At 41.8% G+C, this 21,108-nt stretch overlaps 3 protein-coding genes across 12 annotated transcripts in view; 1 reads left to right on the forward strand and 2 right to left on the reverse strand.

Annotated features, from left to right (window-relative positions):
* Positions 1-7,000, reverse strand: part of UBR3 (ubiquitin protein ligase E3 component n-recognin 3 (putative)) — a 102,956-nt gene extending 95,956 nt beyond the window's left edge. The window contains exon 1 of the mRNA XM_017835493.1: positions 6,555-7,000. Coding sequence (XP_017690982.1) covers positions 6,555-7,000 — 446 coding nt within the window. The remainder of the gene's footprint in view (positions 1-6,554) is intronic.
* METTL5 (methyltransferase like 5) lies at positions 6,610-12,596 on the forward strand. 4 transcript variants are annotated; one of them, XM_017835462.1, is made up of 8 exons: positions 6,610-6,706; positions 8,665-8,786; positions 9,412-9,526; positions 9,951-10,132; positions 10,504-10,586; positions 10,704-10,755; positions 11,441-11,490; positions 12,487-12,596. In XM_017835462.1, exons 2-8 carry the CDS (start codon positions 8,678-8,680, stop codon positions 12,538-12,540), a joined length of 645 nt encoding a protein of 214 aa, XP_017690951.1. In that variant the 5' UTR covers positions 6,610-6,706; positions 8,665-8,677; the 3' UTR covers positions 12,541-12,596. The 4 variants fall into 4 exon arrangements, with proteins under 4 accessions (XP_017690951.1, XP_017690957.1, XP_017690943.1 ...); XM_017835468.1 differs by lacking the exon at positions 6,610-6,706 and adding an exon at positions 7,657-7,676; XM_017835454.1 differs by lacking the exon at positions 6,610-6,706 and adding an exon at positions 7,718-7,967.
* Positions 12,252-21,108, reverse strand: part of SSB (Sjogren syndrome antigen B) — a 30,003-nt gene continuing 21,146 nt past the window's right edge. The window contains exons 1-13 of one of the 7 annotated variants that reach the window (XM_017835320.1): positions 20,943-21,028; positions 20,129-20,185; positions 17,889-17,963; positions 16,296-16,399; positions 15,963-16,137; positions 15,706-15,813; positions 15,505-15,605; positions 15,189-15,260; positions 15,062-15,104; positions 14,226-14,366; positions 13,675-13,858; positions 13,384-13,515; positions 12,252-12,712 (exon numbers count right to left, since the gene is read on the reverse strand). In XM_017835320.1, the coding sequence (XP_017690809.1) occupies positions 12,618-12,712; positions 13,384-13,515; positions 13,675-13,858; positions 14,226-14,366; positions 15,062-15,104; positions 15,189-15,260; positions 15,505-15,605; positions 15,706-15,813; positions 15,963-16,137; positions 16,296-16,399; positions 17,889-17,954 (1,221 nt within the window). In that variant the 5' untranslated portion in view covers positions 17,955-17,963; positions 20,129-20,185; positions 20,943-21,028 and the 3' untranslated portion in view covers positions 12,252-12,617. Of the gene's footprint in view, positions 12,713-13,383; positions 13,516-13,674; positions 13,859-14,225; positions 14,367-15,061; positions 15,105-15,188; positions 15,261-15,504; positions 15,606-15,705; positions 15,814-15,962; positions 16,138-16,295; positions 16,400-17,888; positions 17,964-20,128; positions 20,186-20,529; positions 20,551-20,942; positions 21,031-21,108 lie in introns of those variants that run through there. The other 6 variants (XM_017835359.1, XM_017835326.1, XM_017835350.1 and 3 more) reach the window with 6 other exon arrangements.

Below are 21,108 nucleotides of genomic sequence, written 5' to 3' on the forward strand. Positions count from 1 at the left end.
GAAAGTTAAATGTCTGTGTTTTCCAAGCCAGAGCTATTATCAGTGCAGGTACTGTGCAGAAACAAAGAGGTGCATCCTGATGAAGGCAACTCAGTTTATTATTTAGTCCTTGTTACTGTAATAGCTATTAACTCAATGTAAAGAAAAGTCATCCTATTGTTTTCAAAGCTTGCTACCAGAACCGTCTACAGAGGAGGGCACGAAAATACTGTTATTTAAAATCACCTGCAGTTGTCAGATACCATTCCAGGATTTTTTTAATATAAAATTCCTTATATTCTACAAGTGATAAGGAAGCATGGTCTAAAATCTGAATCAACCTACACTGTCATTAAGAAAGATCGAAAAGACAATAGTTCTTTAGAAATGTGTTCCCTAAACATACACCCAAAATCATGTTTGTTCCATTGCCAAAAAATCCATTGACAGCTCTATATAGGTCAGATACATAGCAGACAAATAACTCCACCCTTACATAGCAAACTTGGCTGATAGGTTCACAAAAGGAGCTTTAGAAGTTGGTGGGATCAAAGCAAAGGAACTGAAAATCAACACTGGTTAGCCCAAATCTAAACAACACTGTTTCAGAGACCCCTAAAACACTATCTCTTCTTAAACTGAATATATACCAAGGCAAATAACAAAGCGATAGACAAGTCACACAATAAATAAGCCATTTTCGGGCAAGGCAAGATACACAGTTGTCATATCTTGTGAGCTCAGCCTTCACATACTGTTGCATTTTTCAAATCAGACTGGCCCTATCAGCAAAATCTTTGGGTAAAACCACCATTTATTTCAAGTTTGTTCAGTAACTAACACAGCAATATTTCAGGCTTCTAAATATTTATAATTCTGTATACTGATACATTTGAGTATCTTATTGATGACTTTCAAACGACTGCACATTATTCCAGAAGCATGTATAAAGTACACATCATCTAGTCAGGCCACAGCTCTAAAGGCAGTAATACAAAATTAGCACTTGGCTGTTAACCATCTGGAATACAGCAACTAATTTAGAGGTTGATGTAGTCCTAATTAAGAGACATTCTTAAAAGAAATCAAGTCAGGCAGGTTTGTGAGCTGACTGTATAACATGATGGACTTAATCTATATGTTTATCTGAAATCTCTTTTGCTTTCCAAGGATACAATCTAACACGAAGCACTACAAAAACTACTGAATTTTACTGTGGCATCCTCAGCAGCAATACAAAATATTGACCTTTATGTGTGGGGGAGACATAAAGGAGGACAGAGGGAATCAATTATCTATAAATGCCTAGTAACTTGAAATGCTGTGGTCAGTGTTAATCCCAGTACAAATTCCTGTACTTTGCATATGGATCATCATTGAGGGAGTTTTTGTTCTGAAGATCACATCCACCAGAAGTTACATGACCATGGATTTATCCAGACTCTCATGCCAAGCTAATAGCCAGTACATCTCAGACTTCTCCTCAGTCCTTCCTTGGTAGCCCAAAAGACTTCAAAGGCTGAAAAACTGCATGGAGTTGACAGAGATCCTAAAAAATGCCATTTGTACCAGCTCAACAATTCCAAACACAGATATTTTTATGTAGTTTCATAAAGCTCAGAGGCTAAACTCCTTGGCTACCTGTATGGTCTCAGCCTGTTGATAAAGCAACTATTTTGGGAACTTCTTGAAGAAAGTTCCAAAAGAGCACCCTTCCCTCTTGGCGGCTGCAATACCAAACCTGGCCTGGGTCCCGGAGAACTGAAACCTTCCTGTCTAGTGCTAAACACCACAATTTGATAGAGTCACACTGGAAGGGACAAGCTGAAGCAGCAGCATGCTATATGTATGCTAAACAGGTGATTCACTGTTGCAAGACACTCCATAAAATAACCACATAATCCACTTCATGCCAGTAAAATTACCTGGATGTCCCTGAACTCAGCCACAAGCAGATCTAACTTCTTTGATCTTAAGTGGATCACACTGATACAATTCAAGATGATAAAAGAGGCTTTTCCTGATGAACATGCACAGAATGCATCCAAAGATAACTAGTAATAATAGCTTTCTCAACAAAAAGCTTGCATTTATCGTCACTCTATTTGTTAAAGTTTTCACAAGTCTAGAATATGAAAATGGTCCTTTACCCTTACTTAGCAACAGAAAGTAAAAGAAATAGAATATAACCTCCCATAGCTCCCAAGCAGCACAGCAAGGCCAAGGCCATGAAGTATCTCTGAAAACGGATAAGGAATCAAGTCAGAAGAAGGGAAAGAATTATATGGGGACAGAGTGGCAAAGGATCATTAATTTAGGTATCTACAATTCAGAATTTAAATTTAACTAAAATTATTCAGTAATACTTGCTAGGTGCAAACATTTTAATGCACTGAAAAAACAGAGCCAATTCTAAATAAATTAAAGCAGAAAAAAACCAAGCAGGCTAGAAACTAAGAATATACTTCTCATTTTTGGCAGCAAGAGGAGGTAAAGAGAATTGTCCAGCTTTTTCATAAGGGATTACAGTAGACCCAACAGATACACGAGTCCTCAAGGGAGACATAATGAAGAAAAAAAAAATATGAGAGAGAGAAGTCTGATCTAGTGTGTAGCTCCAACAGATCTCCATGAAACCTACACTGATTCACACCCTTAAGACACAGAGCTAAACTGAAAGATAAGTAGGGATCATTAGAGACAGGACTGCAGAAAGTTTAGAGCTGGGTACATGAAGGTGCTTTTGAACACAGGGCATACACCATCCAACTACAACAATTACCTTTCTTATAACTATAGGACTTTTCACTTGATAAAGAAACAGCCCACTGTTGCAAGGGGAAATTGATAATGCCTTAGTGCCTTTGATATAAGTCATAAGAGAAGGCAACACTCTGTGTCAATGGAGCCATTGGTTGCCATAGCTACCATGAAATACACAGCAAACATCAATGCAAAAGCCTGGTTAATGAAATTCTTAACCTGGCTTTTTGGCCTTCAGGATATGCAACCCTTGATGGAGATATTATTCTTGTTGCACTGTAATGCAGCACTAAAACATCTGCTTCCCACATGATTAATTTAACAAATAAGTCAACACACAGCGAGGCATACTCTGAAACAGGACACGGGGGAATGCAATAGCCCAAGTGTGGAGGCTCTCTAGTATATCAAGTTATTGTCTCCAGACTTAAAGGGGAATCAGAACAAGACAGCCATAGAAACAGGATGGTACTCATCAATGACAGATTATTGACTAGTTATGCTCTTATTATAACCATATGGAATAGCGCTTTCTTCAAGCTCATTTCATAAACTGTCACGTTTCATTATAACACAAGACCATCTACCAACCAAAACCACTCCAGTCTGAATTTTCCCCTGTCCAACTGCATGGAGTTCTTTCTCCAACATATGAACTCACTTGAACTATGAACATATGTCTACTATGAATGTTTTAGAACTGAAGATTTTGCCTTCTTCAGAACATTATTAATTATCTCTGAAGGAGCTGCTAAATTTCATTTGCAAATAGCTAGATACCATGTGGCAGACAACTACGAACTATTTTCACCTACTGACACATCAATGGATCTTAAAATCTATTCAACCTTGCCACAGTTAGAGTTTTTAATACTTTAAGAAGCAGTCACATTTACAAACTTGGATATTTTCTAATGTCTACTTTACATTCTAGTAGATCAGATCAACTGCAATTAACTTAATCATCAAAAACACTGAAATCTGCATGAAAATCAAAAGGTTCAAAACTGTGACAATCTGATTTTTCTAAGTCAAATGAGTATTACACAAGGTACCTAAAGCAAATCAACATCCATCTATTATGCTATATTCCAGCCTCTTTTTATAAAATTATCAGAAACAAAAAACTAACACTCAGTTATCTCCGAAAAGCAAATTATATATTTAATTAGTAGGACAAGATTAAAACACACATCCTCCTACTCCAGACCAAACCATCTCTCGATTTACATTAGCCACCCTAAAGGAAATGAGATGATACTCCAGATTCTAAACTGGAGAGATTTCCTTTGTAGCAGAGCAGTTAACTAAGACTTCTTCAGAAGTGTTTTTTGAGATGCACCAAATAAATAAACTCTGAACATGGAAACCAGATAACAAGAACCAAGAGAAACAAAATATGTTACTATAATATTCGTATACAGTATCTACACAAAATTTTATCTGAGCAGACAGATGGTAGATAAAGTTCATAAGTAGGCTCCACATTTGATTCCCTTGCTATTAATAGAAGCCTAGGCTGTAGTGGCCAAGGTTATATCGGGCTAGACACACTCCAGTTTCCTGAGTCTACCATGAAGGCCTCCCAACTTTAACAGACAAAGCATTACCTTCGTAATTGTGCAGTTGATTTGTATACACAAAGTTAAATCACCTTATCTAAACATGCTGCATTAAAGTAATTCAAGTCAATAGGTAAAACTCCGAGTGTGTTTGCACACAATGTTTTTACATTGGTTTAAGCTTAATTTACTTTGTCTTGCACAGCAAACAAAGTTTCTAGTTCACTTAACTGCAATAACATCAATTCTTATCATCATAAGCAGAAGTGACCTTATGTTAAATGCAGACACCCCATATGCTGTCCTGTATTGTCCTCCTTATATGTCCATGAGAACTGGAAAATCTACTGTTCAATGCCAACTGTTGTTTCTGAACAAATACCATGCAATTCTTTATTTTTAATGATCAAAACTCCTGAAGAGAGCTACTTCACACACAACACAATTTACTCTCAAATTCTACCATCAAAGGTAATAAGTAGGGTAAATAGAAACAAGGAGAATATCCGTACTCCCTCAGGGTTTACATCTGTTTACACTGCAAATTTAAGTATTTTTTATTTCTTCTTTATTAAACGATCTTTCTTCAAGAAGAAAACTGTTTAAAATATGAAAAGTCAACTCTGAAAGCTATAAACTCCAGGATGAAAGCAGTATCAGAAGATATTTTTAATATTCACCCTAAAGTAGTTCAATTTGTCTGTGCTCTATTAAAATCCTGCCACTAAGAGGAGCCCTAAGTCTATTCCACAATGAACAGTGGAAGAAGTGACATTAAATTTTTTTCCTACTTCTCAAGATCAAGGGGAACTGTTACTTCAGTGATATTGAGGAAAACAGAATCACCAGAAGTTGAAAAAGAACCCACGAAGAAAGAATAATTTCAGCAGTAGCCACTCAAAACCACCAAAGATTAATGAAAACAAAAGAAGGAAAAAAATTCTTCCACTGGAGGAAGTCTATCAGTACGAAAAGATTCCATCAACAAGGAAGAATGAATAAATTATGACGGCAGACAGTCTAAGGAAGAAAAAGGGGAAGAAACAAAGAACGAAGTCACCTCAAGGCCTAGAGCAGGAGAATGGTGACTACAGATACAAAGAACTGAAGCCAAGACAACAACATTCAAAGAACAGAAAAAAAGAAGAATTAATGAAATCTCTAAGCAGAAATGCAAAAATAGAAGGAATCTTAAGGTGCTGATTGAGTGACACAGAATTATACACTGTAAATCTGAACAAGAAAATAAATAAGGAAAATGTTTTAATATTTCTATATGTTCCTAAAGTTTTCTGCTAGGTGTGCTACAACTCAGGATTCAAGAGCATGCCATCTCACTCCAGCTAAAACAGTCAAGACAGAGACTATTCTAGAAAGCTAGTTAGAAGAGAGGCCTCAGTCAAGCACTCTAAAGTGTCATTTAGTAAAGTGTTTAGCTCTCTGGTGAATGAACAGGAACACAGGGAGCTCCAAAAAGACACTCAGTTGTGAAATCTGAAGTTAACTGGCTAGGTATCACCTTCACCCAGTAACTGGTTGACTGATCTTTCCTTTTACCATTGAGTACAAAGCGAACAAAGGAGGGTTTAATGAGGTACCACATTCCTCTTCTTCTAACCAGGCACTTCAGTCTTGCCTCCAGTAGGTCTGCATGCTTACAGAAAAAGAAAGACCTCTGACTTCCACAAAATCCTGCCTTTGTTGTACTCAACCAAGCATTACCAAATTTCTCGATTTAAAGCTAAGGTGGCAAGATGAACTGTAGACTGGGAAATCAGACAAAAATGGCTCCCTGTTACTCAATCTGTTCACTTTGGCTTATCTGCTCACATGATGTCCCAAAGTATTTTGACACACTCCACGGCTGGCCGTGCTAGGCCAAGGCTGCTAGCTGGAAGCTGACAGGTACTGCCTCCCATGCACTCCGCCTTATCAACTTTCCTGGAGGCAGACACTCGGTGCAAGGGCAACGAGATTCGCGTGAGCGTCCTAAAAAAGGCGCACACACATCAACAAGGCCACCTCGCCGAACCGCGGCCGGGGCCGGCGGGAGGGAAGGCGGGGCGGACCCCCCGCTCGGCCCGCCGTGGTCCGACCCGCAGCCAGGGAGGGCGAGAGGCGGCCCAGGAGGCAGCAGGTGCCCCCCTTACCGCCCTCCCGCAGGGCGGCTCCGGGCACGGCTCCGCCGCGCGCGGGGCCGCCCCCGCCGGCAGGTGCCCGCCCGCCCCGCCGCGGCCGCCCTGCGCTCACCCGGCCTCCCGCATGACGTTGCTGTCGCCGCAGTCGCAGGCGCCCCCCGCCTGGCTCCGGAACATGTTGTAGTCGTGCCCGGCGTGCTCGCCCTGGTGGAAGCACTCGGCGCACAGGCTCATGCAGGGCGAGATGCCGCACGTCCGGCACCGGTAGGCCACGAAGTTGGCGGTCCACACCAGGCCGCACAGCGTGGCCGGGTCGTAGGCCCGCACGGCTTGCACGAAGCTGTCCCAGGGCTCCCCGCCCGACAGTAGGCAGCGGCACCACTCCAGCGCCTCGCCCGCCGCCTCGCCGCCGCCCGGGCCCGCCGCCGGGGCCAGCACCCGCTCCAGCAGCGCCCGCAGCTCCGCCGCCGCCGCCGCGCCCCCCTCGCCGCCCAGCGCCGCCTTCAGCCGCGCCGCCGTCGCCCGCTTGTCCCGGCTGCCGGCGCCGGCCCCCGCCATGACGGGACACCGAGGGGCCGTTACGGCCGCGCCGGGCTCCGGCTCCGCGCTCCCCCCGCCGCCCTCGCTCCGCTCCCCGCCCCGCGGCGCCGCCCTCTCGCGATAGCCGCGGCACCGGCGCCCTGCCTGCCGCCCGCGCCCTCCTCCCGACACCGCCTCTCCCCTCCCCTGACACCACCCTCCTCTTCCCCCGCCCCTGCCCTCCTGCCGCCCTCCCAGCGCGCAGGTGCGCGCCCCGCGCCGCCCACGCGCGGTGTGTGCTACCCGCCGGCCCCGAACTTCGTGTCCGGACAGGGGGGCTCGGCAGCCCCGGAGAGCGCGGAGGGCGCAGCTGGCCCGGCCGGTGGCCCCGACGGCAGCGGAGCCCGTTTGTTACCGAGCCGCGCCTCCCGCGGAGCGGGTGCCGTGAGACCCCGCGCTGCCGTCGCCGTGTCCGGGCCGTAGGGTACCGCCGGGCTGAGGCGGTGGCAGCTTTGCGGGCCGGGGCACTGCGGGAGCTGCGGGAGGCACCTCTGAGGCTTCGGGCCGGCCGTTCCGCGCTCGCTGCCATCAGGCGGCCCCACTGGGAGCGCAGAGCAGCGCCGGGCTCCGGCAGCAGCCCCGCACCCCGGGGTGTCCGCAGACCTGCGCCTCCGTATCCCATGCGGCTGCCTGCGCGCTCCTACCGGGAGAGAACGCGAGTTACCGTGCCTCACACACCGATCGGCGGTTTTAAATCTCGATAAACAGATTTTCAACTGTGCAATGGAAAACTTCAGAAGAAAAATCTGTCCCTAAAGGAGAGTAACCTCCTATCCGACAGCAACGGGCCCCAAGGCAGCTGCCTCTCTTCTGGCTCTCCGCTGCTCCCTATGGCTGCCTGTCTGCCGGCGGTTTGTGTTGTGTTGCGGTTCCTTAAGGGCAGGGAGTGTGGTGCGTGCAGCGTGTCTCCCAGCAGGATCGCAGGAAGGGGAAAAAAATGGGAAAAGTAGGCAAATCTGTTACTCTTCTTTCAACGACCGCCCTTCCCACCGCCCGGGCAGAAGTCCCGTTGCTTGGGGCGCTCAGCAGCGGGACCGCCGGGGGACAGACCTGGCAGACCGGGCTGTGGCAGGCACCGAGCAGCGATGACACGTGAGGTTGCAATAAAACGTCCCGTGTTTACAATACACGACACTGGAGCTCACCCACTTGTTAATTAAACAGAGGGAGAAGTTCCGCTGCGTTTCATCCCTTCAGGTGCCCGTCAGCCTGGGAAGGGGCGGGCCGGGGGCGGTGCGGCGGAAGTTGCGCGGCCCGGCCCGGCGGGGCCGCGGTGAGCGGGCGGCGGGGCCGTGTGCGGGCCGGCGGTGAGAGAGGGCGGCCGCGGGCAGGGACCTGTGGGGCGGGCGGACCGGGTGGTTGGTGGCGGTCGCTGGGGCTCAGTCCCTGCCTTGCTTAGGGTTGGGTGACAGGCGGGCGCTGGCGGTAGATGCGGAACCTCGGGGGCCGGTGGGGAGCGGGGCTGCCGCGGTCCGGCGCTCGTTCCCCGTCATCGGTGCGCCGCCAGCTGCATCCCGGGAACAGCTTCATGGAAACAACCGGGAGATGCTGCGGAATACTGGGGGATATTAAGTATAAAATAATTTAAGATAATATGTAGTTTATTTATATTATTGTAACTGATTATACGCTATTTCCTCTAGCTAAACCATAAACATGAAGAAATTAAAGCTGAAAGAACTGGAAAGCTGTCTTCAAGAAGTCGATACTTTTGACAGTCCAAAACTACTCCTTGAACAGTATCCAACAAGACCTCACATCGCAGGTAGAGGTGACCCACAGCACTGTTGTCTCTTTTGCTAGTTCATCAGCATTTTTAATTAAAAAAGTTTTTTCTACTGCATTATCTCCTTTGAAGACCTTACATTAAAAGTAGTTAAGAAATTGTATCCAACAGGAATGTAATTATTTAGAAGTATATTGGTGTACAAGCCAAAAATCAAATAAACTGATTTAAAAGATAATGTGATAGAAGCATCTTAATCTGTAACTGCGAAAGCTGACTTGGACTTATTTCATGACACATAAAACCAATAAAAGTGTATATAGAGACACTCCTTCATACCTTAATTGTGATTTTTTCAATATTTTACATCCTTCTATTGTTTTTCCTCAAACAAACATAGAGGCATACTTTTTCCACAAACAATACTCAAAGCTCTATGTGTAATCTCTCCAGCAAAGACCCAGAGTTCTACAACTCATCAGAATGTTTTTGACTCTTCACATATAAATGAAAAAGAGAATTACAGGCAGTGAGAATATCAGCTTAATTTTGCATTACAAGAAACCTTTAGTTAAGTATTTTCTGAAGGCAGGTGTAGCTTTCCTTGATTCAACAGGTGTATATTTGATATTATTGATCTTTGTTGTTTGGATTTTTTCCCCAGCATGTATGCTTTATACAATTCACAATACTTTTGATGATATTGAAAACAAAACAATTGCAGATTTAGGATGTGGCTGTGGCATGCTCAGCATTGGAAGTGCAATGTTAGGAGCAGGGTAAGTATTTAATGCTATGTTCTGGTTATGTTTTTTTCTGGCATAGAACAGTAGAAAGTAAGATTAAAACATAGCAATGCTGAACTACACTCATTTTAAGTATATAATCTGGTGCATAATCAGGCTATTAAATAAGTTCTGAGAGTCAATAACCATTCCTACTGTGAAAGTGGTGGACAGTTGTCATGAATTCTGAATATTTAATATTTGCTTTCCCTTGAAGCACTAAATAAACCCATGAAACTTCCTTAACAAAATTAGAGTTATATTTGAGAAATGGCAACAGAACCATTTGAATTTTTATCAGCACTGAATTTATAATGTATGCTTGTTACATTTCCTAGATAAAACAAGTTGTGTACAAGAATCCCTTTCAAAGCTTTAGTTTGTAGGAGACTAATATGTGACACTTTTTTTTTAATAGATTCTGTGTGGGATTTGACATAGATGCAGATGCTCTGGAAATATTTAATAGCAATATTGAGGACTTTGAGCTCACGAACGTCAACATGGTTCAGTGTGACATCTGTTCTTTATCTGGTAGCATGTCAGATGCTTTTGACACAGTTATTATGAACCCTCCGTTTGGTACCAAGCATAATAAAGGTTGGTAATTCTGAGAATCAGTTAGAAATTATTACAAACAAAATAGCAAGGGAAATGCTTTTAATGAAACATCTCCCTTTGTTAGCTAGCTATTCTAGCTACCTAGCATTTTGTTGATCAGGAATCAGCTTCCTAAGTACAGATTAACAACTTCAACATTGTAGCTAACAGTCACTGGATTTGAAATAAACAATACTAGCTATTTCATATCCCTAGCATTTTTATCAAAAGCAATTGGGAAAGATTTAGAAATTCTTTCTGTACCCTAATGTATTCAGTGCTGTTTCTCAAATAGATATTATTCCAGAAAAAAATGAAGCAAATATTTAAGCTTCCATTTAACGGCGCTAATAATTCCATCATTCTTTTAGGAATTGATATGATTTTTCTGAAAACTGCTCTGCAAATGGCAAAAACAGCTGTATATTCTCTTCACAAAACTTCAACACGGCAGGTAAGTCCTTCATTTTAGTACGGCAAGCATTAACCAGACAAGAAGACAACAAGATAGCTGGCATTTAATGATGATGTCTGTAGCTTCAAATTTACCTATATCTATTTAATATTCCAGCACATTCAAAAGAAAGCAGATGAATGGGAAGTGAAGATGGAAGTCATAGCAGGTAATATTAGTTTGTTGTTAGCGGAAAAAAACACCCCAACCTTTTGTTTGTGGGTAATACCTATAACACTACTAGCCAGTCATAACAGCCTGAGGTAAATTTACTTGTGATTTAACACTGAAATGACACAGGTCTTTTTTCTTTTTAAGCAGACTTTTTGTTTTTTCATATCTTGCTACCTGGGTAGAATACAAGCAGGCACTTAATAAAGCTTTGAGGAATACGTACTCTGTGCAGAAATAGGCTTCTTCCTGGACTAGATTTTGTCTTCGGGATAGGTTACCTCCCTTCCTGCTTCAAAAGGAGACAGTTGCCAAAAAACAAAAGCAAAGCACAGGTCAGTTCTCACACAAAAAAGCATCCTGTCCTTAGTCACCTAAATATTTTTGGCAGTTGTGTAAATATCTTCCTTATTCTTAAATACCACTAGCTGGAGGCTTTATGCAGTCATGGAACTTAAGACATGAAGTTGCAGAAGTACAACTACACAACTGCATTTCAGCCATCCACTTTAGCTGCCTGATCTGGACAGCTTAAATGTTCAGTCATCGTCTGGTCCAGATATCCAAACTGATCACAACAGGCCACAACAGAGGTGGGCATTGGAAACAGAAGTATATGGATGTAGGGTTTAAGTGACCAATCATCATACTAGTCTAACAAGTATTCTTTGTACTGTTCACAGAACTTAGATTTGACCTACCAGCATCATACAAGTTCCATAAGAAGAAATCAGTAAGTATAAAACCTAACGTAACTGAGCAAATACTGCGGTAAATAAATTCTCCTTATGAAAATTCAAGTTTTAGGGCCATATGTACTGGATGAGGAATGCTCACAGCAGTTGAGACTTCACTCTGAGAGCATCAGGTTCCATTACTGTTATTACATTTTGTAGCTGAACAATGAAAGGAATCATTATGCCAGTCAAAGCTATACACAAAGATTAAAGCCAACACTGGAACTAGAGGTGATAAGCTAAGGGTAGCCTCCTTGATTCACTCCTAATAGCCATTTGCTTGATCCTATCTGCAACCAGTAATTAGACTGAACTAAATGCTGAAGGCCAGAACTGTTACAGCTGCAGCATTGTTTCAGTGTTCTGTGCTCTCTAGAGCCAGTATTGCAAATAGCTACAGCCAGTGAAATCGCTCAGCCATCCTGGCGGGAGCAGAAGGAAGCAGTGGACTTCATCCAACAATTAAAAATCTAGTCAGGACACTCAAGTATGGAAGGTTAAGCCTAAGCCCAGAGGCACGTTCCTGGGTACTGAATGCTGGCCTGGAAGATGTGTATCCCCTCCATTACCATAGAGGAAGTAGAGAGGAGACTGAGCAATATTTGAAGACTGTTAGGTATGCTGAGTAGTAAAGACTAGAAGCTTTATTCAGCTGTACCTATGCTCTTGGTGACTTGAACTTAAAATAGTGAAGTCTGTCCTTTATCTTTGCTACTTGAGATTTACAGTGTTATACTACATTAACCAGACTTTAGTAGTAAGCAGTTTTAAGTTCTGAATTTATTGCCAGCTGCTGTTCAACAAAAGCACAACATTACAAAGTCCAAAACCTTTTACATTTGAATGAAATGCCAGAAAAATCGAGAGGATTTGACAGTATAAACAAAACTATAAATATAAAAGTTTTCCAGGATTGTATGTTAGGAGTAAGCATGCTTCTTAAACAAAAGAAAGCTGTAACCCAACAAAATGAAGCTTTTCTCTACTTGTAGGTTGACGTTGAAGTGGATTTCATTAGATTTTCTGCCAAGAAACTCCTGAACTGAGGCATGTCTTTAAAACCTATTGAAAATGGAACAATAAAACCGCTAATTTTTTTAAATTTTTATTTATTTTAGTATTACTAATCGCCACCTCCATTTTCTGTTTTCAGTTGTTTTGGTGCAGGTTCTTCTTTTTCCGTTTCCTCTAGTGGTCTCTTCTTGGGACTTGCTGGTTCTGCAAGATTGAATATGTGGTCATTTAGGGTAAAGGAAAGCATTACCTGAAATCTGAAAAAAACAAACCCTACCATGTAAGTTCAAGGACGAGTCCTAGTTATCTACAGCCACTTCTACATTAGAGGGTTTACTTATTACTGTGACTTAAAGCTTTTAGATGTTCTAAAATCCCAGTATAACTCCATAGCAGGAAGGCAGGTAAGAAAACAAAGGAATACAATCTACCAGGAGGTTTCACTGGATTTTAGTTAAGCAGGTGCCATATACAATGAACAGAAGCTTAGCTCTTGATCTTCTCCAAGCTAAATTCTGGTAGACAGAACTATTAGTCTTCTCATATCCTCAAGGGAAAAAAACCCCAACACTCGAGAGACTGGGTCTGTACAGTTGTGTAAAGTAGCTGATAACCACCATCTTTCAATGCAGAATGCTTTGTACAGCCCTGCAGTAAAGCCTTACCTATCTAGTAATTATCTAAGTATGCTTTTTGGACAGTTCTGGAAGGAATCAAGCACAAGACTCTTAAAGTTACTTCACTGATACTGACACGAGGGCAGAAATACTACAGTGCAGAGACAAATCTGAAACACTTGTAAGAAACATGAGTACTTCTCTAGAAAGTAGCTCTATGTACTAAAGAAGCTGCATCCAGTGCACAGAATGACATACCTGTTTTAGTATCATCTTCACCACCTTCTTCTTCATTATCAAACTTAATTTTCTTGCCCTGAAACTGTACTTTTCCTTTTTGTGCACCCTGAGGTATTTTTCCTCCTCTTCCTTTTCCTTTAATTTTGCGCCCTGTGGAGATACAAGATCAGGAACTTTGTATTATTTTCTTTTAATGGGCAAGCTCAAAGGAATACTTTACCGTTAAGTCAGTCTGTAGTATATATTCACTACTTGGAGTGCCAATTCTAGGACATTATACAGGCTTAAATTCATAAAAGAAGGGAGGACCTTTTGTTTTCTGTTTTAGTAATTCTTGCTGATCTTCCAATATTTTTTTCAGAGCTTCTTTCTCTGCATCTCCTTCTAGCACTTCCCATGCAACATCCTTGTTCCGAAGCTGTAAGTTTCCGTTATGTGCTGTTTTGGCTTTTTCCAGAGCATCTTTGGCAATATCTTTAAACAGGATAATTCCCTTAAAAAGAAGAGTGGCATCTGCATTTGAGTCTTACTGCAAAAACATTCAGCTAGAATGATGAACAACATACCCTGTTAAGTACCTCAGCAAATTCATTACTTTTGCATGACATAAAACATGTCTAGACTAAACCAAAGCCCTTAGGCTGTCCTAACAAACATTCTGTTTTGTCCTTATCAACTAACAAGGCTGGAAACTTTATCTGTTCTTTTGAAAGAATTCAAGGAAATAATTTAATTCTGTAAATATTCTGAAATTTCACAAGACAATAGTTTACTTGATTACATAAGAAAACAAACATTTAATCATTCATCTTTGAAGTTCAAGACAGAGATCTTAAGTCCTTGTCTAAGAGTCTACTGACCTCCTTTGCACCTCTGACAAAGTATATCCACTTGATTTCTCCATGACCAGAAAATACAGCATGGAGGTCTTCTCTGCATGTTTGGTCATCTAGATCACCAGAAAACTTCAGAAGACATCCTGTCTTTTCTTCCAGTGACTTCTAAATGAAATAAAAAAGATCCTACATTTTCATTGAAGAGTCAAGCTTGAACATTCATATTTTCCTCCTCAATCCTAAGACTATTAAATATGATGATAAATAAGCAACTGAAGTTACAGTAACTCTAGCATTTTTGCTATATAACTTAGTTATACTGATGTCCAAGTCTTGCACAGTGTGTCCCCCCTCCTTTTTTGAATTTTCTTTGCTTACTAGGATACACTTATGTGGAACTTAGGACTTCTTTTCCATAAGAGAGTTACACTCTTTAAATTCTACAAAACAGCTTTCTGAAGGCTGATACCTCAGGTAGAAAAAATATAATACTGATTAAATTCTTAATGAATCCTTTAAATATTACAAGAGAACAGTCATCTCAACGGTGCTTTCAGGATCACATCTGAACCAGTAAACAAGCCTAATAATTCAAATTTAGGACATGAGCCTTCAAACAAAATAAATCTATTGAAAATAAGATTAAACATCATGACAAAACAGTCTTACTGTAGGTTAGTTGGAAAAGCTGAAGTGATTTTCTAGAAAGTGCTCTATGTTATAGAATTTCAAAAAGAATATCCCATGTTAGCTTTACAAAACGTAGGTACAGGACCATGTTGTGCATGGATTGAAAATACATACAAAAGCAAGCATTGCATAGTTTCCAGGTATAGAGATTTAAGAAAAGAAACCCATACCATTTCAGCATCTGCTGCTTGTTTCTGTTTCTCTTCTTTTTCCCTGCAGAAAAGTTAAATTAGGTATGAGTCAGTTCAGGTGTGGTCAGGCAAGCAAAATCAGGCACTTCAGTTGATAATGACTTACTGCTTAGCTCTTGCTTTTGCTTCTACTTTGTTTTGTTTCCTTTCTTCATTCTTCTTTGTACAGTACTCCTCCCTTCAATTGAATATAAGCTAAGTTAATATAATTTAGGGTATTCTGTTATAATTACTTTATAAGACAGCAGTAGACAAGAAACCATTGAAATGATTTTTCCGAGTTGAGGTGCTAGTCTCCAACAGGTACAGCTATCAATACCTGTACAACAGTTTAGAAACTTACACTTCTCAGGTCAAGCCAGGCTCTTGCCTAAATCCACCCTTTACCATTATTAGTTCATATATCAGTTAAGAGGACTTACTTGAAAAGTACTATCAGCTCTGTGTCTTTGTACTTTTGATTTGGTATCTCTGTGAACTTCTTAGCAGATTCAACACTATCAAAAACTGCAAATATTGAGCCCTGTTAAATTGCAAGACACATTGAATGTTAGAGTAATTGAACAGAATGCTGTCCAGGGAGGATCCCTGCCCCAGGTCTAAATCTTCATTGCAAGAGTTACCTTAAATGTTTTCTGCAATGTTCTCCTCATCTGAATGTTTTCAACTGGACCTTTATCTTCAAGCCATTCTTTGATATCATCAAGAGTAGCATCTAGTGGAAAGCCTTTCTGCAAGATAGCAATGAGCTTCAATTATATTCCACAAACTGACTCAGAAATTACAACCTATTTGGTATGAGTTAATTCAAGCTTTACTCAGATGGCTTTCAGTCAAAGTCATACAGAACAGCACAGAGTAAAGGAAGAAATTTACTTACAACATATACAGATCTGTTTTTAATTGCAGCCTTATACTGGTCATTTAATTCAGGAAGGGGTTTATTTGGAGATCTTCTGATTTTAGTTTTGTCTTCATTTATTTCCATTAAACCAGTCTTGGATTTTCTTAGTGCTTCTACAATAACACTAAAATCTTTTGAAAGGCGACTTAACCTATTGAGTAAGCAGACACAGGTTATTACAAATACACAGGCAAAGCTGAAGCCGGATGTTAAAACAGTGTTAAAACAACACCAGGAACACTTGGCTACAAACAGAGATAAGTAGCTAAAAACTACTTTTCTATCCACATTAGTTGTACTTTGTTTTACCTGTTGAATTTGATCATTACTTCTAAAGGTATCCAGCCATCATCTAGTTTCATCTGTTCTTTTAGGAACTTGTCTCTTGGTAGATTGTGATTGCCAAAATAGTACTGCAGAAAAGAAGGGAGACGAAGAGGAAAAAGAGATTTGTCCTGAAATATTCAGCCTTAAAAGCTCATTTTCATCTGACAGCTTACTGCAGTCGATTGAGACATACCAAAAGTAATTACTCTGAATAATTAAGAATTCTGAAATTATTACTTCCTGCTTTAATGTGATACTTTGCCAAAAGTTAGCTGCAACATGGAAGCTGTAAAAACAAACAAACACACAATCTCCCCACAGAAACAAATGCCACAGCAAACCAGTGCTTCATCCAATGAGACTAATGAGGCAAAGATAGACTGCAGTTTTGTTTAGGAAAGGAATGAAGCTTATTCTGTTAACATCATAAGCATCTATCACCCAGATCAGGCTCTGCAGAGTCAAAAGTCAAATTTGTCACCAACAGATTCAGGTTTTACTCCTTATTGAAGGAATGTACAAGCAAGAATATGGTATTTTCACACTGAAAAATCATATACATAAACTGGACTTTCTAGGTCTCATTCAACAAAACACCAAAAGATTAAAAAATTATTATTTTAAATTTAATCTTTATTTTTAATTTTATTTAGTTACTGTGTCCTTATTTTGATCTTGTCCAGCATGGGAAGACAATTCAGTTCAAGGCAGACGGGCTAATCAGATTCTTCTGCCATCTAGCAGTCATCTAACTAGTGTCAAATACTTGAAGCCGTAGGATAAGTTGAAATGTTTCCACCAATATCATAGTGCCTTAAAAAGTCAGTGCAGGTTTTACAACAATACCTCTCCCTCTAGTGTACCTCACATTCACATTACCAGAAGTCTAGTTTTGTCAACTGCCTTTTCTCAGTCTCTGTGTTTTGTTTGTTATATATAAATAATGGCTTCATAGGGTATTGGGCATTCATGTGCAGCTATACTTTTATCCTTCAGAAAAACAGGTTTGTTCTAGATGTTAAGTGATGGGCTCAGTTTTTTTTATTGGAGGGTAACCCTCCAAGCCTCTAGAGAGAGTAGTTAATCCAAAGCAGGCATGTAAGTTTAGTTGTAATTTTTAGCAATAAATTACAAAGCAGTAAATCACAATAGCAAGTTATGCAATGTGTGAATATTTTGACCGGCACAGATTCTTGAGTAGGAGGATTTTCCCCCCAAAAAATTAAGGCATATAGAATTAAAATTCAACCTTCTCCTATTTGCATAGATAGAATAACCCCAGCAATGTGGTTATAAATTGTTTAATGATACATTCACTTGCTATAGCAACTAAAATGCTAGCAGTGTGGTCTTACAAGCAACTGTAGACAAGTATAACTTCCAATTTAAACTACTATTACAACTACCTTAAAATATTAAATACCTGTCATAGACCTGTGACAGACATTTTTTTAAAGAGCTGAAGATTTGAGTCTAACTCACCATAAAGTCAACTTCCCATTAGCCAAGTCCCTGCCAATAAATGCCTCCAAAACCACACCTCAGTTCAGATCCCAAACTATAAATTGAACTTACCTCAATTTGCTGACAGATTTTGCTTTCCAAGATAGACATGTTTTCACTGTTTCCATTTTCAGCCATTTTCACCAGCTGTGTTGAAGAGAATACAGAGCAAAAGCACTTACTGAATAGTACTTTCTACAGACTTATATTCCTATATATTCCTTATATTCTATATTATAGAACATTGCATTTCACTGCAGCCTCATCTAAACACGGTAACAGTCAAGTTCTTTAGCCATACATTTATGCCTGTGAAGCAACTATAAACATCACTGCAAACTCCAAGGGCAAACTATGAAACAAGTGGGGAAAAAAACCACAAGTAAAATACTTTGGTTGTTAAGGCAGCATTTGGCATTCTGTATTCAAGATAAATTTAAAAAAAAGCTGGCACTTCACAGCCTTATTTATTTACCTTTTTCTAGGCACAGATTCTCAGTTTGTGCCTAAGAGCAGCAACAAAGCTGAGAGCCAACAACATTTGTTCTTTAAGTCAAATCCAACCTCTCACCACTAGGCAAAACATCAATAACAAAAACTGTTTAATTCCTACATAGGTATAATGACAAATATTTCTGAAGTTTGTCTCTTGTCTAATCTTTGAAAGTTGACGGAACTTACTGGAGGAAGGAATAAAAATATCTGCATTTATTAATACATCCTAAAAATGTCTAGTTCTTTCCTTTAAAAATCTGTCTTCAATGGAGTTCTGCTTGAATACTGAATCAAGTATCTTTGATAACAGATAAGATGTTTTACCTTGGAAGCAACTTCTTCACTTAACTGGCAGCAAGGGTATAATCCCAGTACATCAGATGCAGTCACTAAGAAAGCAGCTACTGACCAGAAAATTAACTGGGATCCAAAAATGTCTGTCTAGTTGCTCTTAAGATAAGGATATAAAACGTGAAGATGCCCTTGTCATGGGAAATTATGTTCTTCATCTGAACACCCGCCTGGCACCCCATCTTCTTATTCTAGTAGTTTAACTCCTCAGTCACTGTTCACCCTACTGCATTTTGCAGTGTTTCCATTTCCTCATCTTCCTGATCTGGAAACTCTGTTGCATCCTTGGACTTACTTGTACTTCTTTGGCACTTACAGACTTAAAATATGCACCCCAGTCTCTACTATTGTGCTTCCACCTGTACCTAACACTCTTAATGCTCTTTAAAGCCTGATTTCAGCAAGTGTTAGTTGACAGCGATGTTCAGCGTGTGATCCATTTGTCTGTAAAGCACTTTACAAATCCCAGGGCAGAGTACCCAAGCTGACAAATGCAGTTACTTCAGAGATGTCTCACACGAGCCACCCTGACTACAGGAGACTGACAGTTCATCACCACGTTCGGGTGCTGGTACTGTCTAACATTCCCCTGTGCTGTTGTCCCCTACACCCAACTTGTAAGAGAAACCAGTGTTCTTTTTCACATTATACCAAATTTGGTGCAATTTAATGGCAGCCTATGGAGCAGTCACAGCTTTCTCCAAGAGATCAACTAATTGACCACTATCCCAGCCTGCCTCAGCTCAGGTACCAAAATGCACAGAACCAGCATTTTCACATAAGGCTCAGCTCCAGTGCTAAAAAGAGAAAAAAAACAAAGCCTACTTCCTTAGCAGTATTTTCAAGGTCAATACCAAAAAGTATAAAACAACACAAGACCTGACACAGGTCCTTTAGATTAAGTCTTACACCTGGAGAAGTTTTTCTAAAAAGCATCCCTGCAGCTGTGAGTAACAACAAACTGTAGGCAAAACTAAGAAAGACTCAAGCTTGCCATGCATGGAATTCAGTTCAGACAGTGATTAAGCTCTAACCTATTTAGAACAAAAGCAGAAGCAGCCTAATTTAAGAGAAATTCTAGTCTTGTCTGTACATGCTCACTTCAGACTTTTTAGCTCAGTCGTTTGGCACAAGACAACCTCCAGATCAATAGTTTTCAGGTGCTGTGCAGCAGTTAAGACTGATAATAAACTGCATTGAACAGCAATCACAGCCTGAACTGCATGCAAAATCCTACAACATTTTATTGTAAGGGCTTTCTTAGCAGACCACACTAACTTGTTCCTTCTGTGCGCCAACAGTTTGCATCAGTACCACACAAAATGAAAACAAAGTAATGCAAGTAGTCATTAGACTTAAATTACAAGCAAAAAATGACAGTCAGGCCCTTTAACAAGAACAGTTAGATCCCACACTGTATTAGCCAGAGTATCCTAATAGAACTCTCAAGTGGATTTTCATCTTACCAGCCATTTAGTGTCAAGGTCTGGACAAAGCTTAGTTGCAGGCTGGTTCTACCATTACTGTAACAGAGTGAAAAGCCTTTTTTAAATAAGAAAGTTTCCCCAATAAAGTAACATGGAACTGTTACTCATACCATACCTTGTTCAGGAACCCCTGTGTCAGAGGTTGGAGCCTTCTGACAGGATTCTTGCCTCAAAATATAGGGTTTTTTTTAAGGTAAGGGTTAACTGCTACCACACGTTTTCACAGACGATACTATGGCTTGTGGTTTGTTTTTTGTTTTTTTTGAGCAGAATTAGAAGTTTCTTATAAGAAGTTTCTTATAAGAAGTTTCTTATAAGAAGTTTCTTATAAGAAGTTTCTTATAAGAAGTAATTAAGTAATTGAAATATGGGCCCCTAACCTGTGCCAGGAGACCATCAGTTTGCTTGATGACACTTTCACACGCCCGCAGCGCCTAAGCCCCCCCTTCCGACTCCCAGGCCCGGCAGCAGCGGGAGCGCTTCCCTCGGCCCGGCCCGGGCCCCGCGGCGGGAGCGGGGCCGCCGGCGCCGCCTCACTGGCAGCGCCCCAGCCCCGCAGCGCCGCGGGTAGCGGTGCCGGCGGGGAGGGCCCGGGCGGCTTCCCCGCCCCGCCGGCACGGCCAGGCCCGCTCCGCAACTCCGCCGGGGAACAGGCGGCACGTGCTCCCCACGCCGGGAACCGCCCTGCCTCCCGCCCGGCCCGGCCGCCAAGCCCGCCGCCAGCCCTGCCCCGGCACGGCCCGTCGCTCCTCAGCGGGGCCGGGCCTGGGGGGGGGCGAGGCCCCGCACGAACCTGCACGTCCAGCCCCACTCCGGTCCCGCTCCGCCGCTCCAGAGGCCGCGAGTCGGCGCCGCGGCCCAGCAGCCCCCGCGACCCGCCCGCCCCGCGCGTGGCGCCACTTCCGGGGCGGGGGAGGCGCTGCTCCGGCCCCGCCCACGCCCGCGCGGCCCTTCCCGCC

Source organism: Lepidothrix coronata, unplaced genomic scaffold (genome assembly GCF_001604755.1).
Source record: "Lepidothrix coronata isolate B3197 unplaced genomic scaffold, Lepidothrix_coronata-1.0 Scaffold7, whole genome shotgun sequence".
Classification (NCBI taxonomy): domain Eukaryota; kingdom Metazoa; phylum Chordata; class Aves; order Passeriformes; family Pipridae; genus Lepidothrix; species Lepidothrix coronata.